General features: G+C 33.0%; 1 protein-coding gene across 2 annotated transcripts; it reads left to right on the top strand.

Annotated features, from left to right (window-relative positions):
• Nucleotides 1-709: 709 nt before the first annotated feature.
• Nucleotides 710-15,053, top strand: LOC140442069 (serotriflin-like). 2 transcript variants are annotated; one of them, XM_072533146.1, is made up of 6 exons: nucleotides 710-908; nucleotides 9,135-9,228; nucleotides 11,908-12,044; nucleotides 12,140-12,285; nucleotides 13,671-13,880; nucleotides 14,790-15,053. In XM_072533146.1, exons 2-6 carry the CDS (start codon nucleotides 9,141-9,143, stop codon nucleotides 15,040-15,042), a joined length of 834 nt encoding a protein of 277 aa, XP_072389247.1. In that variant the 5' UTR covers nucleotides 710-908; nucleotides 9,135-9,140; the 3' UTR covers nucleotides 15,043-15,053. The 2 variants fall into 2 exon arrangements, with proteins under 2 accessions (XP_072389247.1, XP_072389243.1); XM_072533142.1 differs by lacking the exon at nucleotides 710-908 and adding an exon at nucleotides 7,959-8,177.
• Nucleotides 15,054-15,883: the final 830 nt, after the last annotated feature.

Here is a 15,883-nt window from a genome sequence, read left to right as displayed (position 1 = left end):
CAAACCACGCTAAGGTAGCTTAGGGAGTCGACATCGAACCTGCTATTGGGTTGATACTTTATAAGTTTCTTAAGTCTGAGTTCTAAATCACCGAGGGACATCAGCTCTAGGATATGTTCTGACTATTTCTACTGAGTTTCGAAGACGCTCATTGATAGTGATGTAATTTATAGCGATTTCTTCTGATTTTTTCATGTCCATCTGCTGGAGCTTTCCAAGTGTAAAGTCTCCTTTTCGGAATTTTAGAAAAGGTATTTATAATACACAGATTTATTTCTTTACAGAATTCTACAAATTGGTCCCCTCTATCGTTGCGTTCTCCAAGACCAAACTCTCCTACAACATTTTTTTCGTTCTCATCGCCAATCTTACACATAAGACCAATTTTTGAAGTGCTATCTCAATTACTTCTTCTTTTATACATTAAAAAAATGTGATTTCCTATTTTCTCCATTTTGTGAACTTATCATTTAAGATTACAAATTTATTATTTAATATAAATTATTTAAATCGTGCAAAGAAATTCCATTGCAAATATTTGTTACATTAGACATAATATGAAATGAAACGACTCGAATAATTCTCTGAAATAAGTCTTTTCAGGTTCCACATAAATTGATAAAAAGCTCACGCAGCTGTACAGTTCTAATAATTGTAATTTTATAAATAAGATATAAAAATTGTCTTACATGTCAAACGTTTAAGAATGCAAATGGATACTCCATTTAGAGATACGTTATTGCCGGGTGGCATATTTAATTAGCGGCGCGAGTCTCAGACGCTTCGATTTAAATCATTGTCGTTTTATTTGTGTTAAGTGAAGACCTACTTTATACAAACCATTAATTTGTGATTTAGCATCTTCATTACTTGTTAAGTCAATAATTTACAACAAAGTAATACTCTTGGTAAGTTTAAGAAATCCATATTGTATATATAAAGATTGTTCGAGATTTGCTGTGTAATTTTTTAACGAAGTGTTATAACTACTAATGAATTTTAAGCAACTTTAAATAAATCGCATCAATATTACACAAAAGAAGCCTTAAATACTACTCACATTGCGTTTTGATAGACTCTAGGCTCTACACCATTTTGAATATTTTTATACATTTAGTGATAATATACGCAGATGCCAAGAATTCTTACGACTGCATCTATCTATTTATTTATTATTTTAATTTATTCTTGCTTCTCGACTGTTCTCTCCAGCTTGATGATACTACCACAACCTCCAACAGGTTCCAGATATGCTCAATAAGGTACATTTAATTTAGTTTTAAAAGTCAATTCAAAAACTCGATACCTTTGGTCAAGCCAATTTCACTCTAACGTTTGCGCAGAAAGTACAACTTATTTTACTTGCTCGAGTCCGAACTTCTCTCTGCTTGTAATTGTAAAAAACTTAATACAAATCATAATTTTTTCACTATTGAAGTCCTCTCGAAAATTCTAATCTTATTTATTTTGTGTATATAATCATAGTAAAATTTTTGCTGTTTTAATGTCTCCGTTCAGATTTCTCCTGTGTTATTTGACTCGATTCTATTTCATCCATAGTTTCAAAGTAGTTCAATATAATTCAGCCATCTTGTTTTGTCTTCCTGACGGTATCCATTAAACATTTTCTTAGCTGTTTTATATCCTCTATACACTTCCTTCTTTAATAATCCATTTATAATTTCACCCGAGCCATAGTTTTATTATTGTTGGTTTCATTATTATCTGTTCACCTCTTTATAAGTGATGTTTTGGATATATTTATTGGAATTTCACTTTCTTCTTCTTCTACTTTTTTTATTAGTCATTTGCCTCCACTTTCACTCTGCTTATTCTGGTTTTTTTTATTAGTTGTAATTCCCGGGGTTTTTGGTTGTGCTAGTGTCGATTGGTCTTCTAAGTATAGTCATTTTAAGTAATCTATCCACATGTTTCTCTCTATGCCTTTAACTTCTACAAGTTCTCTTATTCTCTGTCCTTCTATAAATCTTCATATTTCCTTTCCTTTTGAGAATCGTTATTTTTTGTTGTTTTAACAATTCTGCTGTCTCATTGTGAATTCTGTCATAATTTTCATATAAATGTGGTGTCAAATTATTATAGAATAGAATAGAATAGAATAGAATAGAATAGAATAGAAATATGCTTTATTGTCACTGAAAATTGTTAAAAAAGCTTACAAAAAGTCAGAAAAATAACAGTCAACTATTTAAAGTTTACTGGAATTACAGAAATCGTCAATATCACAAATTAAAAATAATAAAATACACAATATATTCCAAAATTTAAATAAATTGCAAATTGCATAATAAAACCTTATACTAACTAATAAGTTTAGTTGATGCATGTGATACCCAATTATATAATATAAAAATACTTTAGTTACTTGTACATAAAGTACTGTAATTTCTTAGCTATTCGTTACGAAACTTTTCTACTGACTAATATGGTCTTTCAGATAGATAGGCTTTTGTCATTTTACGGAAATTAAGGAAAAAAGTTGCAGATTTAAGTTGCAAAGGGAGATGGTTGTATAATTTTTTTGTCGAATATAGATTTCTTTACTAACTCAGTGGATGGGATCGGTAAATACACATCAAAAGTTGAATTTCTGGTGGAGTAGTCATGTCTAGGTCTTGTTGGAAAAATATGTAGGTGTTTACACGAATTAAACAAACAGTTTCTAAAATATAGAAACAGGAAACAGTGATTTTTGAAGTAGCTTCTGCAATGTGTTATTCTACTGAAGCCAAAAAGATACCTTATTGCTCTTTTTTGTAATTTAAAAATAACATCAGATTGGGCAGCTGTACTAGAACCCCAAAAATGAAGACCATATCGAAGATAAGACTCGAACAAAGAAAAATATGTTATTTTGGAAGATGCTAAATTGATTTCCTTCGAAACAGATCTTATTGCATAGCAGGCTGAGATTAGTTTCTTACTTAACAAATCGATATGAAGGAACCATTTAAGGTTGCTGTCTATAAAAATACCAAGAAATTTTACAGAATCAACGATACTGATCTGGCTGTTATTAAGAAACAAAGGTTGAAGAGCTCCTTTATAGGATAATGCTACTGTCTTATTATGTCTAACGGTTATAGTTGGATGAAGAGTTATAACATTAGAGTTTATGATGCTGGTAACATCAGCAAAAAGAAAAACTTTTCCATTGATTTTTAAGTTATTGATGTCATTTATATGGATAAGGAAACTTAGGGACCCAACACTGAACCTTGTGGTACTCCACATATAATGCTTTTTTCACTAGAGTCAGTATCATTTGTTCCAACTAGTTGTTTCCTATTCCCCAAGTAAAATTCTAATTAATTCAAGGAAATACCTCGAATTCCGTCGAAATTTAGTTTTTTTATCAAAATGTAATTTACACAACAAAAAGCTTTGGCATAGTTAGAGAAAACAGTGGCAGTGTAAAGATTGTTTAGTGCTCGATAGCCACGAAGGGTTGTAAGGCCACGGAGTAGAGTAGAGTGGATTGTTTGGATCGGTTCAGCTTTATTAACTGGTATTAAAAAGAATGAATTCGAGACCTTTTTTAAATTGGGGAGATAGGATATTGTTGTGGCAAAATAGTTGATGTTAAATTTTTATTCACATTAACAAAGTATTCATTTAAATTTTCAGGGTTTGAAAGAGAAAATATTTGAGCTGTTTGATCTCTCTTAGTTTTATTTTGAAGATCGTTTATTATGGACCAAGTTTGTTTTGCAACATATTTAAAGCTTCCCAGACCATTTTGATAGTACATTTTTTTAGCTATTTTGATAAGTTTTAGATAGGTTCCTCTGTACTTGCTGATATACTACTACTACTAAGGATTTCCACAGTTTTCACTGTCTTCCTTCACTCAACCGTTTTCTCCAATTTTCCCTGTCATTCCAGTCTCCATCTCGCAGGGTTCTTTTCTCCATAGCCTCGTCGATTTTATCTCTGAATGACCTTCGGGGTCTTTCTCTCTTTCTTCTTCCAATCGGGCTCCATTCTGTGATTTTGTTTATCCAGCGTCCTCTGTCCGCTCTTCTAACGTGGCCGTACCAGGATAGTCTCTTCTCCTCTATATAGTCGATTATGTCTGATTGCACTTCCATTCTCCGCTTAATCTCTGCGTTTTCAATTCTGTCTCTTTTTGTAAGTCTACAGCTTCTCCTCAGGAACTCCATTTCTACTGCTCTTATTCTACCTCTATTTCTCTTGTTTATTGTCCAGTTTTCGGACCCATATGTCAGGATACTTCTTGTCAGGGTATTATATATTCTCTTTTTTGTCTTTATCGTAATGTTCTTATCCCACAACACTGAGTTTAGTTGTCTTATACAGTTTCTTGTTTGTCTCAGTCTGTTGTTTATATCTTCTTCTGTTGTTCCCTGGTTCGATATTATGGTTCCTAAATACTTGAATTTATCTGTTCCATTTATTTGTCTTCCCTCGTCTATCTCTAGGTTTCTCATATCCTTGTTTTCTGTTGTTAGGTATTCGGTTTTCTCTAAGTTTATTTCCATTCCGTTGTTTTTATATTCTTCTTCTAGTTTTCTGAGCATAAAGCTGAGATCTTCTTCATCTTGTGCGATGACTACTTGATCGTCGGCAAAACTTAAGGTGTATAGGTATTCGTCTCTTACTGGTATGCCCATTCCTTCGCACTTTCTCCTCCATGGTTTGAGTGTCTTTTCCAAGAATATTTTAAACAGAGTAGGGGACGTAGCACAGCCTTGTAGAAGTCCTTTTGTCGTCTTAAATGGATTGTAGGCTTTATTTCCACATTTAATAGCTACTTTGTTTTCTTTGTATAGTGCTTTAACTGCTTTTATTAGTGTTTGTCGGATTCCGAGATCATTCATTGCTTCCCATAATTTGACTCTAGGTATTGAGTCATATGCTTTCTTTAGATCAACAAAGGCCAGATGGACCGGTCTACCTTTTGCCATTTTCTTTTCTATCAGTTGTTCTAATGTGTACGTATAATATAGGCATGATTTTCCTACTGTGAACCCTGCTTGGTCTTCTCCAATTTTTCCTATTATTTCAGTTTCTAGTTTTTCTTTAATAATTTTCCCGTAAAGTCTACCTACCGACGATATTATACTAATTCCTCTATAGTTTTCACATTTTTTCCTGTTTCCTTTCTTATGTATGGATGTGATGTATGCTTGTGTCCATTCCGCAGGTATTTCTTCTCCATTTAGTCCTCTTTCGAACATTCTATGTAGCATGCGGAATAACTTTTCCGTTCCGTTTTTAATTAGTTCGTTTGGTATTCCTCCGGGTCCTTTGGCTTTTTTGTTCTTCAATGTCTTGATTGCTATCTTAACTTCTGCCAGGCTTATTTCTATCTGGTCGTATGCCCCATTTCCTGCATGTTCTATATTCTCTTCCTGAAATTGGGGACGGTTTTCTGTAAGTAGTTCTACGTAGTATTCTTGCCACTCGTTTTCACTAATTTTGCCGATCTGGGTTTTCTCTGTCTTATTTCGTTGAAGTGCTTTTAATATTCGCCATGATTCTGAATTTCTCGTTCCTCCGATATGTCGTTCTATCTCTGATATATTGCTGATATATTCAGTGACAAAGACGTTGGTAGTAAAATTCTTGATGTACAGTAGTGAGCGCATTAATGTATTCCAGATATACTTTTTTTTATTTTTTTTTAATTCCTTACAGAACCACGGATTTTTGTTGTGAAATGTTTTATTCCTATATACTTTGCAGCGTTTAGAATATTCGTTTTTATTTTTAACCAGCTTTGCTCTACTCAATCATCTTCCTGGATTCGGTTGCTGTGTATTGTTTCTGTTAGTCTGAATATTGATCATTCGTATTTTCCTACTACATAATTTGTAATCACTTTCTACCTTTTTTACGTTTCAATGAGAATATAATTCATATTATGTTACTATTTTATTAATTTTATTGAATTTGACGAAAAAAATTTGACATATGCCAAAATAAACTTTAAACAGCTGCTGCTAAAATAGTAAATATTGCAAACAGTTTGATTTGCTTTACCGGTGCATAAAATCATTATTGATAATTTATAAATTATTCATGTATCTGTCTGTTAGAAAGATCTCTAGACTAATAGGTGCCTCTAAACCAAATGTTTTTTAGCCATGAGAGTACTATAAAAATTTGCATGCAAACTGTATGTATAAATAAAGGATGTCCCATCTTAATATTAATTTTAGCTGTTTGTTTACTTAAACTTAATATACATTGTGTGGCATTAAAAATTTTGCAACCTACAAATATCAAATTATTTTTACGTATCGTATATGATAAATAAAAAGGTTTATTTCTTATATATGTACATATTTACATACATATATAAAATCTCATAAGTTCAAACGAATTTTTAAATTGCATAAAAAGATACATAACAGAAAAAAAAAGATTACAACATAAATATAAACTTTTATACAAAATAAGAAAAACAAAAACCACATAGGTATGCAGATTAATTCTTATTTACATAAAGCGGTTATACATTTTAGGTAGCTATGCTTTAAAAAAAGTCAGTCACTTTTAAGTTCAAAATGTCGACAAGGTCCGAAAATTCTCGTTGTTCAAAATAAACTAGTAGAACGCTGACAGCTTTCTCCGTCTCATGGTTTGTTACTTTGGCTTTGATATCCTAGCTAATCTTTGTTATATTGTGTCCATGTCTCAACCTAGGTTTCATCAGTTTTTTCAAATTCATTAGCATTGCGCACAAATGCTACGGTATTTTTATTATCATCATATTCCATGATGATTTTATCTTCCTCTAGCGCCAATATCTTGTAAAATGCTCTTTTGAAAATCTAAGCCTTCAATCCAGTCCATGCATTCGCCACTGTAAAAAATTGATGAAATGACTTCCAAAACTTCAACGGATAAACTTAATCCAATAAGTTCATTATAAATTCTGTTCGGTAGAAGCGCTTCATTGTCTCAAAAACAGCCTGACCCATTTGTTGAGTAATTAGTGGCATCAATATTGATAATTTGGCAAAGACGGCAAGAGACGGTTCCCCAATAGAAAGACGTTCATTAAGAAGACTATGAAAACGATGGACAACTTACTGGAGGCACATTGAAAAACAGGCAGAGTCATGTCTACATAAAAAAAGAAGAAAAAGAATATTGGTAATTTGAGGTATGCGGATGACACGGTGTTAATTGAAAATAGTTAGGAAGAACTTCAACATCTGATTAATAGGATTATCACAACGATTAACAGTTTCACTTACCTTGATTGTAATCTAAATGAGATCTGGTACATGAGCAAAGAAATCACAATACGTATATAGAAGACCAGAGTTATGTGTTCTCTATTCTTTTATATGGTATCGAAGGTTGGACTTTAACGGATACACGTCTCAGAAAACTGGAAGCCTTTGAAATCAGGGTGTATCGGAGAATGCTTTCGAATTAGTTAAGTAGTGTTTTGTAGCGGGTGAGAAAAGTTACGCAAGTGGTCAGAACAATAATTAAAAATCGCAAACTGGAATATTTTGGCCTTGTTATGCATCATCCAGAGAGATATAATACACTTTATTTAATAATACAGGGCAAGGTAGACGGAAGAAGTGAACAAGCTCGAAGAAGAACGTTATGGCTTATGACAGATTCTCCGCATCCATCTTTCGAGCTGCCGTCAACAAAATTAGTAGATATAGTCAATTTGACAGTAAACGCACGATAATCGAGCACGGTACAGATACAAGAAGAAGAATGGGAATCCTGTATATAAAGACAAGATAATTACATGGAAAATTAATTTGATAGAAATCAATAAAAATACTTCATGGTCATAACTTTGAAGCATACAATAAAATGTAATTCTGTGACTAACCCTAATAAGAGCAATCATCGTTTAATTAGTCAATCCCAAAATAAATGACCGTTATATTGCATTTTATTATCATATAAATTGAAATAGGTTGGTAGCGCAGAGGATATAAACAGTAGTTGTTGCAAATTCTAAAGGATGATACTGTCTTACTTATCTGTAAGAATGTTACAAACACTAGATAAGAAAAATGCAAACGTGCTAATATTATCTGATTAATGTCTGTATCGATTTTATTAAACTTCTTTAAAATATTTTAGTATGTGAGTGAAGTGTTATACGAAAACAAGAGCAATAAAGCAGGGATTTCTTATTCATCCCAAAGGTATGTTAATATTATAAACTTTTTTTTAATTTCCCTAATAGGTTCTTGTTAGTTTAACTTGAAAACGCATTTTCAAGAATATTAAGAAAGCGAAATATTGATTTTAAACAATATATCAAAACCCTCTCGTTCTTTATTTATAAAAAGCAAGAGTCCGATATTTAATTCTTTCAATCTTAATCAATTATTTAGTTTGAGAATCCTTGTTCTAATCTCATACACATAAGATTGTTGGTTAAAATATTTTTTCTTCGATTGGGCAAATTGCTACCAAATTAATAAGTACCAGAGGTAAAACGCACTATAATACGACTTTTTAAAGTTCGCCACTTACACCATTTTTGGGCAATTTTCCCCATTTGTTCGCAAATATTGTTCTATAAATGCATACATTTCCTGTGGCTAACACAGGCATTCTTGGATACTGATGTCTCCATTGTTTATTTCCGGGTGTATGATTGGGACATTTTCAAGAGATTTTAGGAGCTTGAAATTCAGCCACATGCTTTATTTGTGCTTTTCGAAGACAGATTTAAAAACATTGTCGTGTGTATCCTAACCAATTTCTTCTTTTATTTCTACATCTTTCAAAATTTTTATTTAAAAAATCCTTTGTAAAACGTATAATATTATAAAAGAACACTTTCGGGCTACATCGAAGATCGGTTTCGAAATACCTATTCCATTATCAGTGCTTTTTTAGGTTTACATGTGTTTACAGCACTGATGATGGAATAGTCATTCCGAAAACATTCTGTGATGTAGCCCGAAAGGGTTATTATATTATTTCACCTGTTATAAATGATTTTTTTAATAAAATTTTCGTGGTAAAATTTATGGTATACAGCCCAAACACAGGAAATTCATTTTCCTTGTGGACTATATCTGTCAATTCCCTTATATTTTTTAAATTGGTTAAGAATATTTAGAATGTTTTAATATTACTTTATTTTACAGGGAAAAATGAAGACGACAATGATGTTCAGTTTAATAATTATTATTATAGCAATTCAGACTACTACAGAATTCGGTAATTACAATCCAAATCGAAGTAAGTACTAATTTTATTACATTATTCAAATTATCTGTTTCATATATTATATATTTATTCATTGCGAAGTCCCGTACAAATTGTAGTTATAGTTGTAGCTCCTTTCAGAGACGGAGTGTGGGCACTGGAAATCTTGAGCATACATATACATATTATATGATTTGAGCAACAAATGTCAAATCAACATTAGCGATAATAGTACAAGATCTTACTGCAGGATCACTACATTCATAACGTAGTTCATCAAACTCACATTTTTACATACATTAAAAATTAGGAGAATTCATTGATAATAGGTTGCCAGTCAAAATGCGGCCGCAAATATTTTTATTTAAATTAATAGTAATTAAACTTTGAAAAATTAAAGACAAATATCGAGCACAATTTTAATAATCAAATCTTTGCCCAAGTACTTTCGCTTTCTACAGCATCATCAGGGGCATTTCGTCAAATTTGGGCTATCCAGCAAGCGCAGAGTAATAAACATGAAATTAAACATAAATTGTACATAACACTACACTAAAACAAGGACAAACAGTTTAAAATTATTTAAAAATTATTCTACACTACATTCTTGTCGGCAAACAGGAGAGAGTTTGGGGAATTTTCTCATTTGTGGTACGATCTCCAAGTCGACGATGACCACCACTTCTCACTATTGTCGAATGAAAAAGAACACATTCCAATACATTCTTAGCCTTCACCTATCTGGAAATTACATTTCAGTAGAAACCTCCTTCCACAACTGTTTTTGTACATTCCGTATCTGGTACTTCTATTCACGTTGATCCCATAGATATTTTCTCTCCAGTATGAGCAAAATTAACCGTTCACAGTCCATTGTGTCAATCTTACCTGATCCAAGTTTCGCACTTCCAAAAAAACCTAATACATCATAATGTAAAGACTTTGACTAATTAGTCCTTTGAGTCACTCTCTCAAGCTACTTCTTAGGATAATTCTTAATATAATCAAGCAGACATGTGTAGACACAATGGGAAATAAACAATTCTGTTTCTGAGAAGGATTGGGAACAAGAGAAGCTTTGTTCTCAATGCCAACACTACTTCAACGATCATGGGAAGTACAGAAACCAATTTACGTCTGTTTTATAGATTTTGAGAAGGCGTTCAACATGGTAGGCTGTTCGAATATCTAGAAATGATTGGAATAGATGATAAAGATCTGAGACTTTTACAACATCTATATTGGAATCAAGAAGCTTCTATTCTGGTAGACAGCAAAGAAACAGACAAAATTTGTATTCAAAGAGGTGTTAGACAGGGTTGTGTGTTGTCCCCAACTTTGTTTAACGTTTACTCAGAAATAATTTTTAGCGAAGCCTAAGAAGGGCAATGTGGAGTTCGAATCGGGGGAGAAACTATTAACAACATCAGATATGCAGATGACACCGCGATCATGGCTGAAAGTATCGAAGATCTTGTATTACTTATAGATGAAGTCACTAGAGAATGCTCTAATAACGGACTAAGCATAAATACAACAAAGACAAAGTTACTTGTGGTTAGTAAACAAGACCTTGGCGCTATACAACTAATTGTCAATAATGAACCGACAACAAAAGTTAACCATTTTAAATATCTAGGATGTTGGATAAACGAGACACCAAGTCCGGATAAAGAAATTAAAACTCGTATAGAAATTGTAAGAGGAGCATTTATGAAACTTAGATCTATTCTGAGCAATTCTCAGCTACTGAACTTACAGCTGAGAATTAAGTTCCTAAGATGTTATGTGTATCCTGTATTACTGTATGGATGTGAAACCTGGATTATGAAGGTTAACATGATGAACAAATTAGAAGCCATCGCGATGTGGTTATATCGTAGAATGCTCAGAATATCATGGGTTCAACACATTTCAAACAGAGAAGTCTTGAACAGAGTAGGTCAAGGTGAAGGCGACTTAATAAAGATGATAAAAAAGAGAAAACTCGAATATCTGGGGCATATAATGAGAGGAAGCAGATACAGGATAATGCAGTTGATACTCAACGGAAAAATCGACGGAAAAAGTGGAATTGGTAGGAAGAAATACTCATGGCTCCGTCAATGGACTGGCTTATCAGTAGATGAATTATTACATGCCGCGCAAGATCGAGAACGATATCGGCATAAAACTTGGGCATGGTACTCAAAGAAGAAGAAAAATGTAAGTTTAACTACGTGATGAACGTAGCGATCATATAGTGGGCTCTTAGGCTATAAGGAAATGAAGAAGGAACCCTGTCAATGTCTCGATTAACCTCGAACTGTCATTTCATTGTTTTAATATAGAGGCATTTTGACGATAATTACAATTCTTTGCTCAAAATATGCCTATTTGTCCACAAGATCGAGACCTAAAAAGCGAACTGGAAACATTTTACCTCAGGTGATGCCATCATTTCAGTACTTAACTAGCCTGTACTGTTTAACCAACATACCACCAGTGTAACCCAAGTGCATTATTCCCCCACACCCGCTTACATTTTGCCAGTATACAGGCCAGGACCTCAACTAAGAACTGCCCTATAAGTCAATTTATTGTTACCCGTATCCCGTCACTCTTTGTATGGGATACTTTCAATAAACCATTTTACACTATACAACAGCATTTTAAAAAAGTTGTTGTAGATTGAGTTTAGTAGTAGAAGTAAAATATATTAAATATTTTTAGAACCAAAAGTAATGGGAGATCTAATTCCCCTCAGAATGCTCGATCCTCGAAGGGTCAATTTACAAAAGAAAATAGTATTGTACCACAACTTCTTTAGGTCTCGTGTTCAACCGCCTGCAGCAAATATGCTTAGAATGGTAAATATAAGTAAAATATACTATGAACTAAAAAAAAGTGAGTTAAATACAAACTCCTTGGCATGAAATCAGTTATGTATATTTTTCCTTTTTAGAAATACAACCATCAAGCAGCTAAAGCTGCCCAGAGATGGGCTGATGCTTGTAAATTCTTGACCCACGACTCCATACCAGGAAGGCATGTACAAAATTATGGAGCATGTGGACAGAACATATTTGTTGCTACTCATAAAGTTCCATGGTAAGATAGCATGATTTAGCAACCATATGGCAATTAAGTTTGTGCTCAAACCATTTTTAAATACAAAGCTCATTCCTTACAGTAGAAAAAAAAAATTAAATTAATAATTCATAAAGTTATACCACTGGAACAAATTGCTCTTTCAAAGTTAATGATATAATTAATAATTTAAGAGATATGTATTGTCGAGTGTTTTATATAGATACAGTCTGTTTGTCTATAGGGTAGAAACTGAAAAAAAACTTTAGCATGAAGATTTCTAAAACTCAATTTTTTCAATGACGCTAGGTGGACTAAATCCATAATGGAAACGCATTCTAGATTTCAAATATATAAACTCTACAAAACAATAATACGCCCAGACACCTGGACTCATAACAAAAAATAATGAAAACATGGTAGGATGTTATGAAAGAAAAGTACTAAGGCAAATCTATAAAGCAGTAAATGACAATGGAGTGTGAAGAAGATAATACAACTTCGAATTTTGTAGAATATACCAGGAACCTGATATCGTAAAACATACTAAGATAGGACGTCTGAGGTGGATAAGGCATGTAATGCGGATGGAATAAAATGACCCAGCTAGAAAAACGCTCCTTGATAGACCCATTGTTCAGAGAAGAAGAGTAAGACCCAGAACAAGGTTCCTTAATAACATCGATGACGACATGAGGAATATGGGAATACGTGCTTGGCGGAGGAAGGCGATGGATAGGGACGACTGGAGAGAAATTCTGAAGGAGGCTCGGACCCAAGCAAAATTGTAAAGCCAGAACGATTATGATGATGTTTTGTTGGGCAACAGTTCTTCAAAACAGATCACTTTCATCTGCATTATAGATATGGTCAGGAAGAAGACCCAGTTCTTCTACTTTGTATTTAAAAGGCTGGACAAATGGCTGTAGATTGACAATCCCTATTAGCTTTGAACAGGTCTAGACCTATTCTAGTTTATGAGCTACCCTCTTTCCAACGGTCTCTTCTCATATGTCAAGATCAGACAAGTCGTTGTACTTCCACCAGATAATAGCGTCAAAAATTACTAAAATGAACCTTAGCAATTTCATATGAGAATTTACATGGGAAAATACACCGTTCTCTTGTTACCCTATACTACTATATTATTGAAAATATGGGTAATATATTTGATTCCTTTCCCGTCAAGCAACTTTAGCAGCTGCGTGAATCTCATCGGAACCTGGACCTTTCCCGCCTTTTAGTTGTTTTATAACTACAAGCGTTTTCTGCTCTGTTATAGATATTATTGACTCGGGTGTTATCAGGTTACTCAAGTACTATATAATAATTATATTTGGTCGGCAAAATGTGTTTTGGAAATGAGACTTTTGAAAGTACCAACTCAATTTCTTTAAAATTTCCAGGTTCTTTGCTGTTCAAACGTGGTGGTTGGAAAAAGATCTATTTAAATTTGGCAGACGAAACAATTTAACTATTATTGGTCACTATACACAAATGGTCTGGGCTGCCACTCATCAAGTTGGTTGTGGTATTGCCAAATGTACGGTTCAGTCCAATTCTATTGCTTTCAAAACAACTACATTTTATAATTATGTGTGCAACTATTGTCCCATGTAAGTATAAATTTCTTAACTACAATATCTCCTGGAATTTCATGCAATGTTTATAGTTTTCTATCAATTACTGCAGAAACACAGAGTTAACTAAGAGATGGAAAAGTAATACAAAAAACAAGATTGGTTGAAAATGCGAAAGAAGCATGGATGGTGGAGGGAAGCAAAGAAATAGAGTAAATGTACCAAATGTAATAAAATTTATTTATTAGGTATCATAGATAACGAAAATAAGAAAACGGACCTTTTTGACGACATTGATACCCCCTTTAGTAGCCAAAATCAGACAAATGGTTTTTCGAGAAGGATTAGAGAGGCTTTGTTTGTGTCAAGAAATCTGTATTATCAGCAGAGAATATCTATTTTTCATAGAATATACTGAAGTGTTTGACTCTGTCAAACATCAAATCGCGACAGTACCTATCAAAAATAGCCAAACAAAAGTTGTACCAATTTAACGTAGGTTGTGTACCAAGTTCCATGCCTTTTAACATGTAATAGAAGGCGCAGAAGATGGCATAACTGTGAATAGGATATTGATAAATAATTTAAGATATACCTATGGCACAGTTATAATTGTAGAGAGTTCAAATTTAACTTAACAAAATATTAGCTGAAGGAGATCTATCTGGTTTAAAAATTAACACCGGAAACCCAAGATAATTGGAAAGTTAGCTTTCAAGTTAAAATACCTGAGCAGCAGGATCGATGAGAATCTTAATACCTAGCTTGAATAACCATCCATTAAATGTTTTAAGGCAGTTTTAAGGCAATCATTGTTTAACATTTGATAGAAGCTCTTAATAAAATTCAAATATCGTTATTTTCTTATATGCCTTGCAAATAACATAAAATTAATCAAATCATAAAGGTCAAATATATTCTTCATAAAATATTTTGTTCTTTTAGTGGAAATCATCCAAGTCGCCTCGGAAGGCCTTATGTTAGAGGAAAATCTTGCGGCTTGTGCAAGAAAAACTGCCACAAGAAACTTTGTACTAATGCTTGTTACGCTGCAGATCAGTATTCAAATTGTAAGCAACTCTATAAGACATTTCCAACATGGTTGTGTAATACCCACACAACTCGAGAAGGAATAGAAAGAAGAAATAGTTGTTTGGCAACATGTACTTGTAAAAATAAAATATATACTAGATTTTAATAATAAAAATATTTCCCTAAGTATTATTTTTGTTATTTTTATAATTTACTAGCTGACCAGCCAAACTTCGTGCTTTAGAATTAGTTCATGTCAAAAATTAAATCGGGGAGGATCAGGCAGGTTTCACGGCAAGAAGATCATGCATAGACCACATATACACACTGGAACAACTGTTGGAAAAGAAAAGAGCAAAAAATAGAGATATACATTTGGCATTTGTGGACCTGAGAAAGGTGTACGACTCTGTACCAAGGTCAGGACTATGGGAGGCAATGTACAAATTAGAAATACAGACGGAACTCATAGAAGCTACAAAAGCTCTGTATAAAGAAAATAAAGTGTGCATTAAAATGGGAACAAGAATCATAGGAGATTTCACCACAACAAAAGGGCTCCTGCATGGTTGTTGCACATCTCCGACCCTATTCAAAATATACTTAGAGAAAGACTTGACTACATGGAAAAAAATGCGAAGTTAAGTATTGATATATATTACAATAATTATTGTATTAAATAAACAAGATTAAGGCACTTTGTTTGCAGCTTATATAAGACTAAAATAATAATAGTGCTAACACCTTCGCTGATTTATGCCACTAGATGTCGCTCTTCGGAACTTGCACATAGCGAATTGTCAAATATTAATGTTGTATTCAAAAATTTTCTTAAATATGATATCTATAAAGTATATCAAACTAAATAAAAAAAAGTATGCCTTGATAATAAACTAAAATACAAATAAAATAAAAGGAGAAGTGATAGACCAAATATTTTTCCATAAGTGAGATGTAGCATTACTGTATACCCGATATTACACACGTTTGTTATTGCGAAGCTAGTG

The sequence above is a fragment of the Diabrotica undecimpunctata genome, chromosome 1, assembly GCF_040954645.1.
Source record: "Diabrotica undecimpunctata isolate CICGRU chromosome 1, icDiaUnde3, whole genome shotgun sequence".
Taxonomy (NCBI): Eukaryota; Metazoa; Arthropoda; class Insecta; order Coleoptera; family Chrysomelidae; genus Diabrotica; species Diabrotica undecimpunctata.
This window is presented reverse-complemented; position numbering and strand designations above follow the sequence as displayed.